Source organism: Strix aluco, chromosome 1, assembly GCF_031877795.1.
Source record: "Strix aluco isolate bStrAlu1 chromosome 1, bStrAlu1.hap1, whole genome shotgun sequence".
NCBI lineage: Eukaryota > Metazoa > Chordata > Aves > Strigiformes > Strigidae > Strix > Strix aluco.
The window spans coordinates 105,044,454-105,059,000 of NC_133931.1; the positions used below are offsets into that span (position 1 = coordinate 105,044,454).

Genomic DNA, 14,547 nt, shown 5'->3' on the forward strand with positions numbered 1-14,547 from the left:
CAATTGATTTTTTAATTTTTCCACTGAGAAGTCATCCTTTAAATTTTAATCATGTTCAGATTTATACTGAACACCACCCCCACCCCCTCATTCATCATATCTCTGAACCAGAAAATTATTATACAATACTTATTTGTCCTTATCAGTATTTTGAGTTCACTCAAGTATTGTTTGTTAAAAACAAATGTAGTTATATGATAATATATCATATGTTATAGAACTCTAATTAAAATTTCAAAACTCTTTCAGATAAGCGTTTTTACATTAATACTATTTCACTACAATAACTGATAAGTTATTCTGATCAAGAGCCAGATTTTTTAGGCTGAGAAAATTTGCATGTGTCATATACCTTTCCAGTAATTGCATCTGAAAGAAAACTAAAGACAGAAGAAAACAAACCCAAACCATGTGTGTTAAACCACATTCACAGCTACTTTGAAAAAGATGAATGTTTGCTTGTCTTTTACAGTGAATAGCAGGAAAGGGTTGGATTCATAGACACACACACACTCACGAACACCACAAAATGGCAGTACTACTGTGGAGCATTCATTGAAGATGAGTGGTTCCTTCTACCAAGTCAAGAGCTATGTTGGTTTGGCAAAGTGTTGAAACAGATGGAACTGGAACAGCTTGTGAAAAGCTGAAGACTAAGAAAAGCTAACACTATCCCTCTGAGAATAAAAAAGCATGATATTCACAGAACTGGTGCAGTGTATTTAGTATGTAGTTAACCAAAGTGGATGGCAGAAATAAAGATCCATACTGTGGAGAGACACTGTTCCTTCACACCTCACTCTGTGATGCAGCCAGTGGACTGTCAAGGAGGATTATAGAGCCTGATCAACAGATGCTTTGATATTAGGAATTCCAAATATGAAAGAACTCCTAGAAAAGCCTTAGATTTTGCATAATTTTCCCCTCATTTTCTTCACTGCTACATACTTTGTCTTGTAGACCACCATATACGTGTTGCTGCCTAATTAATTAAACAAGCTACTAGGACATTTGTTTTGGTTGTTCACAACAGCCCTTTGCCTCTTGAAGATACACCTTCTCATGAAACATAGCAGTACTGAGCCAGAAGTTTTCTGTGGGACAGAAAGAAACATGGGGACAAACAGCAACTCTAAATTAACATATTTCAAGAAACAATGTACACTGCAATGTATGCTTAAGTATGATGGCTGTTAGTTATCAAATTAAGACATCAAACGTGTTATGATGCAGTATATACATATAATGGTGGGGAAAAAAGGACTTGATACATACTGTCATCTGTTCATCTTCTTTGGCACCATCAAGGAAGAGAGAATAATACATCTAGAAAAGCTACATAGTTCCTCTCCCACCCCAAACAGATCTGCTCTTTCTTGGTGCCTGTTTTTCCCATGAACATGGCTCATGGCTCAACATGTCTTAAAATTTTTGCAGGAATCACTTTTAATTATTGGACTGCATTCTACCTGAGATGTTCAGGTAATTTTCCTCTCAGGTAGTTATTTCCATTAAAAGGCATTTTCAGTTTGGTTTGTTTAGCTTTAGTGGGGTAGTTTTGGCTTCTTCCAAGGCATTTTTGAGCTTCTGTTGGTCTTCTTCCACTATTGTTCCCCAAGACAAAACTGACATCTTTTACTTTGTAGCCCATAAAAATCACGTAGTGTTTTCTAGTTAAACAGCTTACCCAAGTAGAATACTATATAATGACAGGCTGAGAAAATAATACTTCCTAAACAGAAACTGGATGCACATAACAGATGTGCTCTGAAGTTTTGATGACACTTTGTTGGAAAATACTTGGTCCTCCACCATCTTCTTTCCTTGGGGGAAGTGGTAAGCGCTTCTTTTTCATGTATTTACTTCTTGTACACATACATGTTTGGATACATAAATGATGATCCTATTGTCAGACTGAGAGTCTTTTGGCTTTCTGTAGTACTCTTGCCACAAAACTGATGAAGGACTTCTCTGAGCTAACTGTTATTTGCATTCTGTCTGCCCATATTGCACATATTCGACTATCACTTGCAAAATAATGTAATATAAATGGCTTACTCTAAGCTTCATCTTTTTCAGGAAAACAATGCACTTTTAGGAACTTTGATTCTGAGATATATGCATAAAATTATTGGGAGCTCTACCTTATGCACTAGGCGAGCACTGACCACATGTACATTTCAGTCTGGACTGTAAGTTTTTATTGCATTTGTTGAGATCTAAATCTTAACTGCCAGAGTATTTTGTCTTAGATACCACTCACAATTTTATCTCTCATAGAAGACTCAGTTCTCTGTTACTTCAGAAATTTGACCAGTTTGTCACTGAAAGAAAGAAAACAGAACCAAGTCCTGAAAATAAAGTCGATCTTCTTATGCATGTAGTGACTAGTTGCAGCTTGTAGAAGCCTGTGTTTGCAAAAGGATAATGCAGCTGAACTTCAGGTTTTTACACTACCATGTACTGTAACATTAAGCTCCAGGTCCCTACAATGATACGCATAGGTACATACACAAAAATCCAGAAGTCTAGCTTGGTCCTTTGTTCTGAATGGCACAGAAAATCCAGTCTTGGTAACCCTTATTTAGATAAATAACTTGATAATTAGCCAGATAATTAATCCATTAAAACCGGAATGCCTTAGACCAGTCAGCCATTCTAACCCTTCTGCAAACATTGATACAATTTTCTTCTATCCAGATTTGGAAGTGTAACTGTGAATGGACAGGTAGCTGCTGTAAATAACTGGTTGGATGACTGGGCTCAGAGAGTAGTGGTTAATGGGTCATTCTCTACCTTGAGGTCACAAGCAGACCACAGGTGTCTACTCTGAGATCTGTCCTGTTTAACATCTTTACCAGTGACTTGAGGAGGCAGTGCAGTGGACTCTCATGAAATTTGCAGGGGACATCAAACAGAGGGGTGGAGAGGAAAGGGGCAATTGTTGTGCTCAAGGGCAGGGCTGCAATCTAGAGGGACCTAGAAAGGCTGAAGGAATGGGACAACAGGACATAGGACAACAGGAATCTTATAAAGTTCAACAAGGACAAATATAAAATCCTGCACCAGTCAAGGAAGAAGTCTTTGCAAGAATACCGACAGAGCTACAGTTCTGGGGAAAAGGACATGGGGGTCCTGGTAGGCAGCACACTCAACATGAGCCAGCAGCATGTTCAAACAGTAAAGGTTGCCAACAGCATTGTTGGATGTAACGACAGGAGCACAGCCAGTAGCAAGAGGGAAAAGATTATTCCCCTTTACTTGACACTCATTAGATCACATGTAGAATACTGCATCCCGTTTTGGGACCCAGTAAAAGACATTGATAAACTGGAGCAGGTCCAGCAGACTGCTGCTCTAAGGCAGATGCTCCAATCCTTTAATTATTTCAGTTGCCCTTTACTAGACTTGTCCAGTATGTCTATGTGTCTCCTAAACTGGGAGGCCCAGAGCTGGACACAGTACGCCAGACGTGGCCACACCACTGAGAGGAAGGGAAGGATCACTTCCCTCATCCTGCTGCCTATGCTTTTCCAAACACAGCCTAGGGTGCTCTTGGCCTTCTTTGCCACAGGGTACATTGCTGGCTCATGATCAGCTTGTTCACAAAAGCCTCCAAGTCCTTTTCAACAAGGCTACTTTCCAGCCAGTCCTACCCCAGCTTGTACTAGTTTAATCCTCACCAAGAGCAGGACTTGACATTTTCCTTTGCCGAACAACAGGAGATTTCTATTGGTACGTTTTTCCAGACTGTCAAGGTGTCTCTGAATGGCAGCACAACCATCCTATGTATCAGCTACTCCTCCCAGTTTGGTGTCATCTGCAAACTTGCTGAGGGTGCAGTCTATCACATCGTTCATGTTGTTAATGAAGATGTTAAAAGATGTTGGTCTCAGTATGCACCACAGGGTGCACTAGTAGTAACTGCCATCCAGCTGGACTTCATAGCACTGATTACACCCTTTTGAGCACATGTAGTTCTGACAGTTGTCAATCCACCTCACTGTCCACTTACCTAGTCTCTACTTCTTGAGTTTATGAATGTAGATGTTACAGGAGACAGCGTTGAAAGTCTTGCTGTCTTTCCTTTACTTATCGAGCTTGTCATTCCATTGCAGAGGCTATGAGGTTCTTGGGCATGATTTTCGCCTTCACAAATATGTGCTGACTACTCCTAATCATCTTGTTCTTACTAAGTCTGGAAATGGCTTCCATGACTATGTGCCCTCACACTTTCCCAGGGACTGAGGTGACGTGATCACCCTGCAGTTCCCCAGATCCTGCTCCTTGCCCTGCTTGATATTAGGAGTGACATTGGCTTCCTTCCCATCCTCAGGAACCTCTCCTGACCACCAGGATCTTCCAAAGATGATCAAGAGTCCTCTCAATGACATGAGCCAGCTTTTTGAGCTCTCATGGATGTCTTGCATCAGGTCCCAAGGACTTGCATACTTTCAACTGGTTTCAGTGTTCCCTCACTCAGTTTTCCTCAATGGAGGGTAAATCTTCATTGCTCCAGAGTTTCCTAGTGGGCTCAGGGACTCAGTTTCCTGAAGGGAAATCTTACCTGTAGAAAGCAAGGCACTTTGGCTGTTTCCATGCCCCTGGCACCAGGTTTGTTGCCCCATTCAGTATCAGGCCCGTGTTTTCTATAGTCGTCTTTTTGCTGCTGGTATACCTGTAGAAGCCCTTCTTGTTGCTTTTCACATTCCTTACTAAATTTAATTCCACGTGGGCTTTGGCTTTACTGACCTCATTACTGTACTCTCAGACAATATTTCTGCCATGTCACCTGAGCCTGTTTCCACCTCTTGCATGCTTCCTTTTACTGTTTGAGTTTAGTCATATGAAATATCACCAGAGTTGAATCAGAGCTTGGATTCCACACTGGTTTATGTTCTGAAACTGTTATGCAGTAAACTGCAGTTATGGGCTATTCAGAATATCCACACAACATAGCTAGTGCTTATAGGAAATTTTGAAGCATGTCTTGGAGCAATACACTTTTCTCTCAAGAATGATCAACTTACTCTTTAGCAGGAAGCACAAAATTAAAATTACTTCTAGGTGGGTTCTGTTCTTGAGTTAGGTAATGTATGTCACTTGTAAGAAAGGAAGTAGATATAAAATGTGATGAGCAATGAGCATGCAATATAATGCCTTCTTAGTCACTGACCACCAAAAAAGTACAGAGAAAGTCAAAAGCTATGTTCAACTTTCCAAAGGAACTGTCATACATCCTGCCTATGTATGGAACTGTGATTTCACAGTTCAGAGAAAGATATGTCAAAAATAGGACTGGAAGTTAATGATACCTGAGCTGTAAGTTATGAACTATAAATAATGATACCTGAGTTATAGGCTACTATGGTAGGAGCTGATCACAGCAAAAAGTGGGTTCAGTGGCAGCAGTGGAGGTAGACCCAGAGTCATAAGCCCCTGGAGATTCCTAAGCATAGAATGAACTGGCTAAAGCCCAGTTTTGTTAATATTCTATCTATCTTCTGGACTGAAGATGAAGTAAAAGACCATGAATGACAGTGCAGTTTAAATTAAAATGTCATCACTCAATCACTGTTACCAGCTTCAGGCTTCCATCAATCGAATGTTTGGAATGAAACACACTTGAGCGTCTCCAGAAAATCCTGGTTTCTGGTTCCTGGTTCCTCTCAGAACCCCTCAGAAAAACTTGTTTCAGAACTTAGTTCTTCTCATATTGGGCTGTAAGACAGATATTAATTTAAAATACTGCAATTCTTCGGCAGGGCACATTCAGCACTTTCTGTTGCTTTTTCCAAGGCTTTCTTACCAGAATGTATCCTGAATAACACCTCTGTTGTTTCACACTCATCATATGCAAATACATTAAAATTAGGGTTTGCCCATTTTACTCAATCTTTGTGAGAATTCTACCTTCACTCTACTCTCTGCAATGTCTGAGACTTTCCATATTAGGGAACAGGAGCTACTAGAGGTGGAAAGATTATATTTATAGAATTCAGCGCAGTTCAAATTTCTAGCTAATTTTGTTGAGTTTTAAACCTGTTGTAATTCCAAGTAGGAAAAAATTGTTTTGTAACCTAGAAATAGTGGTGGTAAATAGACATCCTCTCTTAAATAGCTAACATTAATGACATCTGAAATAAAGCAATCAGATTTCACCAGACTGTACAATTCACTGTCTTTCTAGCCAAAGCACACTGCGTAAACTGGCAAAGCTACTGCAGGAATTTGGTCAAAGGTGAGATACTACAAGAAAAACCAAACCAATCCACAGATCACACACCAAAGGAAAGGGGAAGAAATCACAGCCAAAGAGACAGGCAGCCTCCAAAACAAGTGTTTGATTTGGAAATTAACATGTTAGAATAAGAAATAAGCTCTTTGAAACCCTTTGAATATCCCAAATGTAAATATTGCAATCAAATCTTCCCTTTCACTGCTTATTTATTGAAATGGCAGCTTGCAGCTGAAATCTATATTTGTGTCTGTGTTCACCTGCTTGAACCAAACACGCCAAGGCTATTATGCACACAGCATAAATCACTGTATTCTGCTAACTACTCCTAGCCATGTAAAGCAGTATTTCTCATTCTCTCCAGTCATCCATTCACTTTTGTAGCAAGGAGCAGTAGTTCAGTACCTAACCTGGATCATCAGGATCAGGCATTGTCCTTAACATATAAGAAATAAATCACAGTTGAAACATTTCTATTAAATAGATGCCTCTTAGCAGGTGCTATCAGAAGTACCTGGAATACCTGGAACTAGCAGTTTTTACTCAGCAGCTGCTGCATAGAACACACATTGAGTTACACACCTACAGTACAAGGCTGTGGGAAATCTGTGGACGCGCACGGCAGTTCTGAAACAGATGTATATGATTTAAACACTCAGGAGACCACTAGCACTTCTTTCAAGAAATTCCTTGTGTTGCATTGTCTACAGCTGAGCCAGAGCAACATAGAAAGGAGTGTTTCAGTATGGCCTTTCTCAGCAGAGCAGGTCCTTCAAACACCATTTAGTGGCAAATGCAAGCACAATTGAGATTTTAAGTTCTGTTCAGACCATGGAAGCAACTGCTTACCTAGTGTGACTAGGATGCCTTCAGAGAGGAAATGAAGACAGCCATTATAACGCTATATCCATGCCAGCTGGTTTCCCCTTTTGAGGCCTCAAAAAAGGCCAAATAAAATCTTCTATTGCCTGGTAGAGTAGCTTAGCAAACATGTAGTTTATTGTCCAAGAGAATTAGGATGTAATTGCCATTACACAGAAAAAGAATCCATTTAGAAAAGTGACAAAATGGAACAAATTTACTAAATCAGGTTTGTTCAGCTGGTGTTATCTATCTCTTCAACTACTTATACAGATGACCCTGGCTGAACTCAACTGATTTTCTATAGTAAATTAACTATGTTTTGCATGGAAAGGCATTTTATCAACTATGAAATTAGGCTCAGCTCCACATTAAAAACATACACAACAGCTGGTAACAGCCTGAAGACTCCTCTGAAAGATACACAGTGACTTGTTCAATTTAGACTTAAGTACAGTTTGATGATGTCCAAATGTTGTCTGGTACAAGAGGATACAGTGCCATCTAAGTTATCTTTACAAAAAACTGTTCTCCATACAGAGCAGCATTACTGTAATTGTGTTCTGTCTTAGGAAGGAATAGACTGAGCCACCCCTATCACTGCATAATTCAGTGTGATTTCACATATTTTACACTCAAGGCGCATACAGTAATTACTTGATAGAAACAACCTTTTAAATATACATTCTTGTTTACACTCATTAAGTTGGTTCATTGTGAAGAGAAGTGCAGGCTAGCTGCTTGTATGAATCACACCAGCTGATCAACATCTAATGAAAGTCAGTAATTCAGGATTTCTCCATTAAACTCAGCAGGTCATGAGTGCAAAGTTTATGTCAATAGCTTAATGACAGTCATTCTGTGTACAGAGAGCCAAGGAAAGAGACAAATATTTACTTTATGTAAACTATTGCTGAGCATGTTACTTAGTGCAAGAAAGCGCTGTTCAGCTTGGCTAATAATAAAACCCAGATGTCAATGAGAAATTTGTAAAGCTTCTTTTAGAGCATATAAACATAATACAAACTGCAGAACCACATACATTTAAACATCTTTTTAAAAATATATATATATATATTTAAAGGCATGCACTGATTTGAATGCCAAGAACTGAAAAACTCTGATAACTGCCTAGGTAGCCTGAAAGAATAAATATGACTTCTGCAAGAGGCTAGAACAAGTCATAGGGAGGACTCTATCATTCACACTTCAGCAGGTTTAGCATTCAGATTTTATAACTTTAGTTCTGTCCACAATCTGGGTACCAGCATGTTCAGGACTGTGTTCTGAGCACCTTCTGTTCACTAACTTAATTTGTGGTTGAAGATGCAAAGCAACATGGAAAAAGCAGCCAGGGTAATCAATGTAAATCAAGATACATTATCAGGTGTAATTAAAGGCCAAACACATGCATCACAAGGCAATACCAGATAGAATAAGACAGACTACACTTTTATGTACAGATAGATACATGCTTAATTGTCATTTGAACAAAGGAAAAGTGATGAAATAATTTACTAAGACATCAACATATCTTTAACCCTCCCACACAAACCCAAGTAGAATAGGATACTGTATTTGCACCGTTTTCATGAACACAGGAAAAAACTGCAAAAGCGCTCCATAGTTCAGGTGATACTGTATCTGGGTGAAGAGGAAGAAGGCATATTATTCCTTACGTTTTTGTACATGTGCAATGCTAGCTGCAGTGAAAGGAACTAAAATCTTCCAACGGAGTTAGTAAAAATTCAGGATTCTAACTCACAGGAACTGCTGAGATTTCTGAACTCCTGTTCAGTTTCACTCTAAAGCAAGATCCGGTATTTCTTAAGAGTTTTGGTGAAACAATGACCAAATTCCATCAATTTGCAGAACATGCAACAGAACTGTAAAATTCTGAATGAAATATTTGCAATTTTTTTTTACATTCTGTCACAACACATAGCTTGATGTACAAATTACATAACAGATATCAAACTGAATTTTAACAAACTAAACAGATGTCATTTTGATCAAGTACGTGTTTCAGCTGGTTCTGTGAGTTAGGAACTCATGATTTTAAATATAAGATTTTAAATACTCTCTTTTATTGTCTGTCCCATTTTACAATGGAAGCAGTAGGCAGACATTTTAGGACTTGGAAATGAAAGCAACACTTCTACTGAAACAAAAGTCCCACATCACACAAGTTCACTAAAAAGTTAAACTAAGACCCAGAAGTTCTCAAACTATTTCAGACTGCCATCTGAATTTTCCCCTTATACTTTCTCACCATTCTTTCAGTTTGTTTCCTCTTTCTTTGTAGGAACTGTCCATAAGTGTATGATTTCCTCAAGAAGAACAAGACTTGGTCAAAACAGTTTTCCTGATAAGAAACTTATCAAATTTTTCTGACTGATCTTTCTAATATCTTTCACAAAGACATGGGAGACCTCAAGCCCTTTGCATGGAGGGCTGCTGAGGCTTTTGTTTTTATCTGCATCCTTCACCCTTCTCCACAATTTGGTGCTTCCCTGGGAAAAACAGGAAGACTAACTATAAGTGCCTAATTGCATACCAGTAAGCAAATTCACTAGACCTCATTGAAGAGGTCTGATTGGTGAAAGCAAAGATAACAAACTTTTCTCCCCTAAACTATCTGAGGGTCACTGCTTTGTCTGCAGGTTTGTCTGCAGGTTTCCTCAGTGAATGATTTAATCCATGAGTAATTTTCTTGACATTATTTAACCAACTGAAGAACATCTTGAGTTTTTTTTCTTCCTTTTGCATATAGCCTGTACAATGGTGCAGCAGAAGGCACCTGCACTGTTCCTCTAAACCCACATTTAATCATTCTGAGTTCCTCTTATATAAAAAGGAATTTAGAGATATAAATATGCACTATGGGGACATGGAGGAGAGGTCAGTTATCAGAAAAGCAGCATAGCAATATTCAGTGGCTGGAGAATCCTGGAAAGCAGTAATCTTAAAGGAGACAGTGACAAAATGGGCACTGGATAAAGCATAACTTTAGCAGCAAAAGGCCTGAATACCAGAGCGTCAATTAATCTCCCTGTGTCTCCAAACATTTTCACCTTAAATACACAATTTATTTCTGTGCGCTCTATTACTAAAAGGAACTGTGAGAAAGGAAAAAGAGGTTATTTCTGCAATAGTTAAAACTAAAAGATTTGAAGTTACAGGGAGAATTTATATTCATGTATTTGCAGCACCAGAAAGAAAGGAAGATGATTTCTATTTATAGCACTCAACAACTGATTTCAGCAGATGAAAACATTTAAACCAAGCATCAGGAAAATATTGCTTATAACATAGTTTGATGTTGTGGAATAGAAAGCATGAGATCCCTATTACATCAGGCACTTAAAAATCAGATGTAAAAAAAATTAGTAAACTTTTGGGAACGGGAACTTTTGTATTAACAGACAAATGATTAGGGAAGAATATTAGGCTAGGACAATCATGCAGGAGCACATTCCCAGAAGTCTCCAGTGATCTAAGGAGACTTACATAAGCCCACTTGATCTTCATTCATGGTAAGGTTAGGAGTCCTTCCAGCAGTAATAAGATTCTGCACAGGAAGAATCTGTCCTGTATCAGTAGGGGTTATCTTTCCTGCTTCTAACTTCTGAGTTTCACAGCGTGGGATATTTAAAGAACCAAAGTTTCAGGTAATAGAAATGGGCATAGATCCACCAAGAAAGAAATTGTGTGTCAAATAAATATTTGTTCTTTTTATTACTGTGCTTGTAGTTTTTATGAGCTTCTGTTTATTAACTTTTATGTGTCAAAATTTGGTTCTCTCCTGTCCAGATCTCACTCACTGCACTGTCATTCATGAGCTCAAGAAAAACATTTTTACCTGCTGCAACAGATATATCTCCAATGTATATGCAATATATTGTATTTTGGTCACTATTCAGACATACATTAACATTTTCCTTATTCTAATGGCTGCTTCCAGTTTGCTTCCTTAATTAATTATCTGTAATACAGCATACATATTTCTTGCCTGCACTTACAGCATTTGTTAGTGATAACTAATATGTGGCTTTTTCTCCTACTGAAATAACTACCTAGATCTCTGACTCTTAGATGCGCTGCCTATTCTATGGCAGTGTCAGTTAAAAAGGCAAACACCAGCCTGAGTAACATTAAAGTCTTCATGTGCAATATCTACTTCCCTTCATTAATTTCTAATACTCCTATCACATAGTTGTCTAGGGGTCATTTACATAACAAATTCAGACTATTTTCAATAGGATAGTAAAAAACCTCTTTTTGACATAAGTATCATTGCTCAGTGGAAAACTACTATATGAAGCTTTTTCACTTTTCTCAAAATTACATGTAAACTTTTAAATCACTGTTCTGTCTCTGAAGTTAAATTTGAGGGTATGTCTTCCAGAGATGCTGAGGGATTTGGCTCTGTTACAAGAACATATGATCTGCAGTTACAGAAAGGCTTTTCACTGAAAGTCCATAAAGGCTAGGTTGCTAAAACTAAACATTTAACTCAAGAGATCTGAAAATCACAATTTGCTCAGACACTTACTGGGAGAAATCTCTAAGCACCGGAACAAGCATCAATCTGTGTCTTTGCACTCACACCATGCCTGGCACATTCCTAATATCTCCAGAATGACACATACATCTATCCTAATTGCTCTCTGCTACCTTTCTCTGACGTGATACACAACCCCCCATTCGGTATTCTCCATTTCTTTGAAGTACTTTCTGTTCATTATTACACTCTGAAGAAATATTGAAAGAGCAGCATTATCCTTACAACTGGGGAACCAAATTATTTATTTTCCCTTTTCCAGAATGAATGGCAATTTAAGCTCTTAACTTGCAGCAGCTTCCCTATATGAAATGAAGAACAGTAAGTTCTGCTAATGTAGATTCTCTTTCCATATTAGGAAAGCATATCTTAATATTAACTCTCACTTTCAATTTATAGATGTGATTTGGAGGAGTCTTACCTTCTATGATCTGAGCTGCTGAACCAGCATGGATTGACAAGCCAAAGAGCAGTAGCAGCAAGTCCCAGGTCCACCAGGCATGCCTGGAGCAGGTGTGCCAAAAAAAAAAAGAGGGGAGTGGGAAAGAATGAGACCAAAGAGTGTAATACAGAAGCATAAGGGGAAAAGAAGAAAAAGTAAAATTTAGAAGTGAGAGTTCTTACCATGAGAGCATTTTTTGAAAGTCAGTTGAAAGACCTCAAGTGAGGAAAAAGTTCAGTGCACATGAGTTTTATGCTTATAAAAATAAGAAGTTAATAAAAACTGGAGCCTGCTGTTTCTCCTCCAACGTTCAGACACAAGTGGAACAAAGGCAGCTCTCAGGCTCTCTGTGTGACTCACTGCAATTCAGTGCTCCAGCTCTGAAATCTGACTCCGTGTAGACTTTCCTGTCAGACCACTGCTGAAAACTTCCTACTTTATTTATTGATGGACACCGCTTACTGCTGTACATCATCCCAACGTTGTCATTATCCAGTCTTGTCTTTAACTACTGTATGCCCCAACAGATAGTAGCATAGCTTCTCCAGATTCCCCTTCTCCCCCCCGCCCACTCAAAACCTCCACTTATTCATCCAATAAAACATGACCTCCAACATCCTTCCATTCAGCATTATATAGCCAATGATATGTATTCTTATATGGAATAGGACATTTCTCTGGCCATTTTAACCAAAGTTTAACAGAAGCAAGTTTTGAGATATGAGGAGGGCAGAGCAGTCACAGTTAAATTGAAAGATACACTTGGAGCCGTACTGTCATAGTTTTTCTGTCACCTACAGAGACATTTAAAACCACACCCTTTTCACTGAAAAATTCTGTAATACTCCTATTTACAAAGATTTACACCCTGCATGTAAATTAAGAGTGTGTATCTACCTCAGCAGCTGTACATATATGTGTCTGCTATAGAGATCCTGCAGCTAAGCATTTCTAATAGTTTCCATTAAAAGTGTTATTTCACCCCTCCCTTCTAACTTCATGAAAAGCCTTTTTTCCACACGTAGTTCTTCAAAGCCAATTCTTGCTCAAGGAATAATTTTTGGAAGAATAAGCTTGAAATTAATCAAGCAATTTTTAAGTCATGAGATTTTTAACAAAGACTGCAATTGTCACTTTTTGACTGGGCAGGAGGGAGCCTGGAAAGCATTGCATGTGGAAAGAGATCACTGGGCTCTTGGTAGATATAGACTGGATGGTGCTGAAGATTGCTTTAGGAGATTCAAAACTAAAAACATAGAATGAGGTGTGGGGGACAGACAGGAGTAGTTTTTTGAAATAATTAGAAGACAATCTCAAGCAATAAACAGAATTAAGACTTTCATTGTACCCAATGCTTGTAACAAAATGCTTGACTTTGGGGGTTTTGCATTGTTGACTATTTTTTTTTTGGTTTGTTATTTGGGGGGCATTTTTGGTTGTTGTTTTTTGTTGTGTTTTTTTTTTTTTTTTTTAATTAAATAAGGAAATAGAGATGTTAAGTCTTGATTCTGCTCCAGACTCCCCTTTTAGGTTAGAAACCACAACAGGTCAGGTCTCTTCAGGTATATTTGTAGCTGAGCCACAGAACAGCATTATTCACTCTCCACCTTCTGCTTAATGATAAAGAAGCAAGAGGTCAAACTATCTTTCAATCAGGTTTCTTAGTATAAACACACACTCTTTTATCTTCTTCAGAGGATGAAGGACCTCCCTTTTTCTGTTCCATAGTACTATATCAGGGCTAAAAAAAGTTTCATCATTCACCTTTTCTACATGAGGATGTCAGCTCTTTCCTTTCTCTCCCCCTAAAGTTTCTCCATTGCTATTACCACCAGCAGCTCTGCTTATAGGAACAGTGTTTGCAGCATTTGTGCAAATCATATACCAAAAGCATTTCTTTTATGCCTTTATATAGGTATATATATCTATATATTTATAACTAGGTATGTTATCCCAGGAGAAAATACTGGTTTTTTAAGTATTCTTGTAAAGTGTATGTATTTACAAGCCTGGCTCACTTCCATTTATTTCAGGTAATCTTTGGCAATAACTATCAAGACCCATTATTAGTGCTGTCAAATTACTTTTTAACTCAGTTCCTTCTTTCAATTGTAATTTTTCTGTCTCTTTATACATAAAACGTCAGAGGCTTACCTTCATAATGCTTCCTGTTGCAGTATAGTTTTTGTCTGGTATATATGGCCAAAACATACATTTGCTTTGATGCCTTACAGTAGACTAACATATTTAAGAGATAAATGTATCATCAAACTCCAGATTTATAAAATTTAAATGACTATTTATTAAGGACTTTTACAATATAAGCTGAAAATATTTAATTAAAAAATAACATATCTTCTATTGTTTATAAATTGATGGATTTTTCCTCTGATTTTAGAAAACCCATAGAAAAAGGGAAGTAATATGTCTCCTTCTCCCATA

At 38.1% G+C, this 14,547-nt stretch overlaps 1 protein-coding gene across 2 annotated transcripts in view; it reads right to left on the reverse strand.

The window, feature by feature from the left end:
• The window catches only part of COL15A1 (collagen type XV alpha 1 chain), a 157,524-nt gene extending 145,107 nt beyond the window's left edge, over positions 1 to 12,417 (reverse strand). For both annotated transcript variants that reach the window (XM_074830061.1, XM_074830054.1), the window contains exons 1-2: positions 12,288 to 12,417; positions 12,085 to 12,167 (exon numbers count right to left, since the gene is read on the reverse strand). In XM_074830061.1, coding sequence (XP_074686162.1) covers positions 12,085 to 12,167; positions 12,288 to 12,298 — 94 coding nt within the window. In that variant the 5' untranslated portion in view covers positions 12,299 to 12,417. The remainder of the gene's footprint in view (positions 1 to 12,084; positions 12,168 to 12,287) is intronic.
• Positions 12,418 to 14,547: the final 2,130 nt, after the last annotated feature.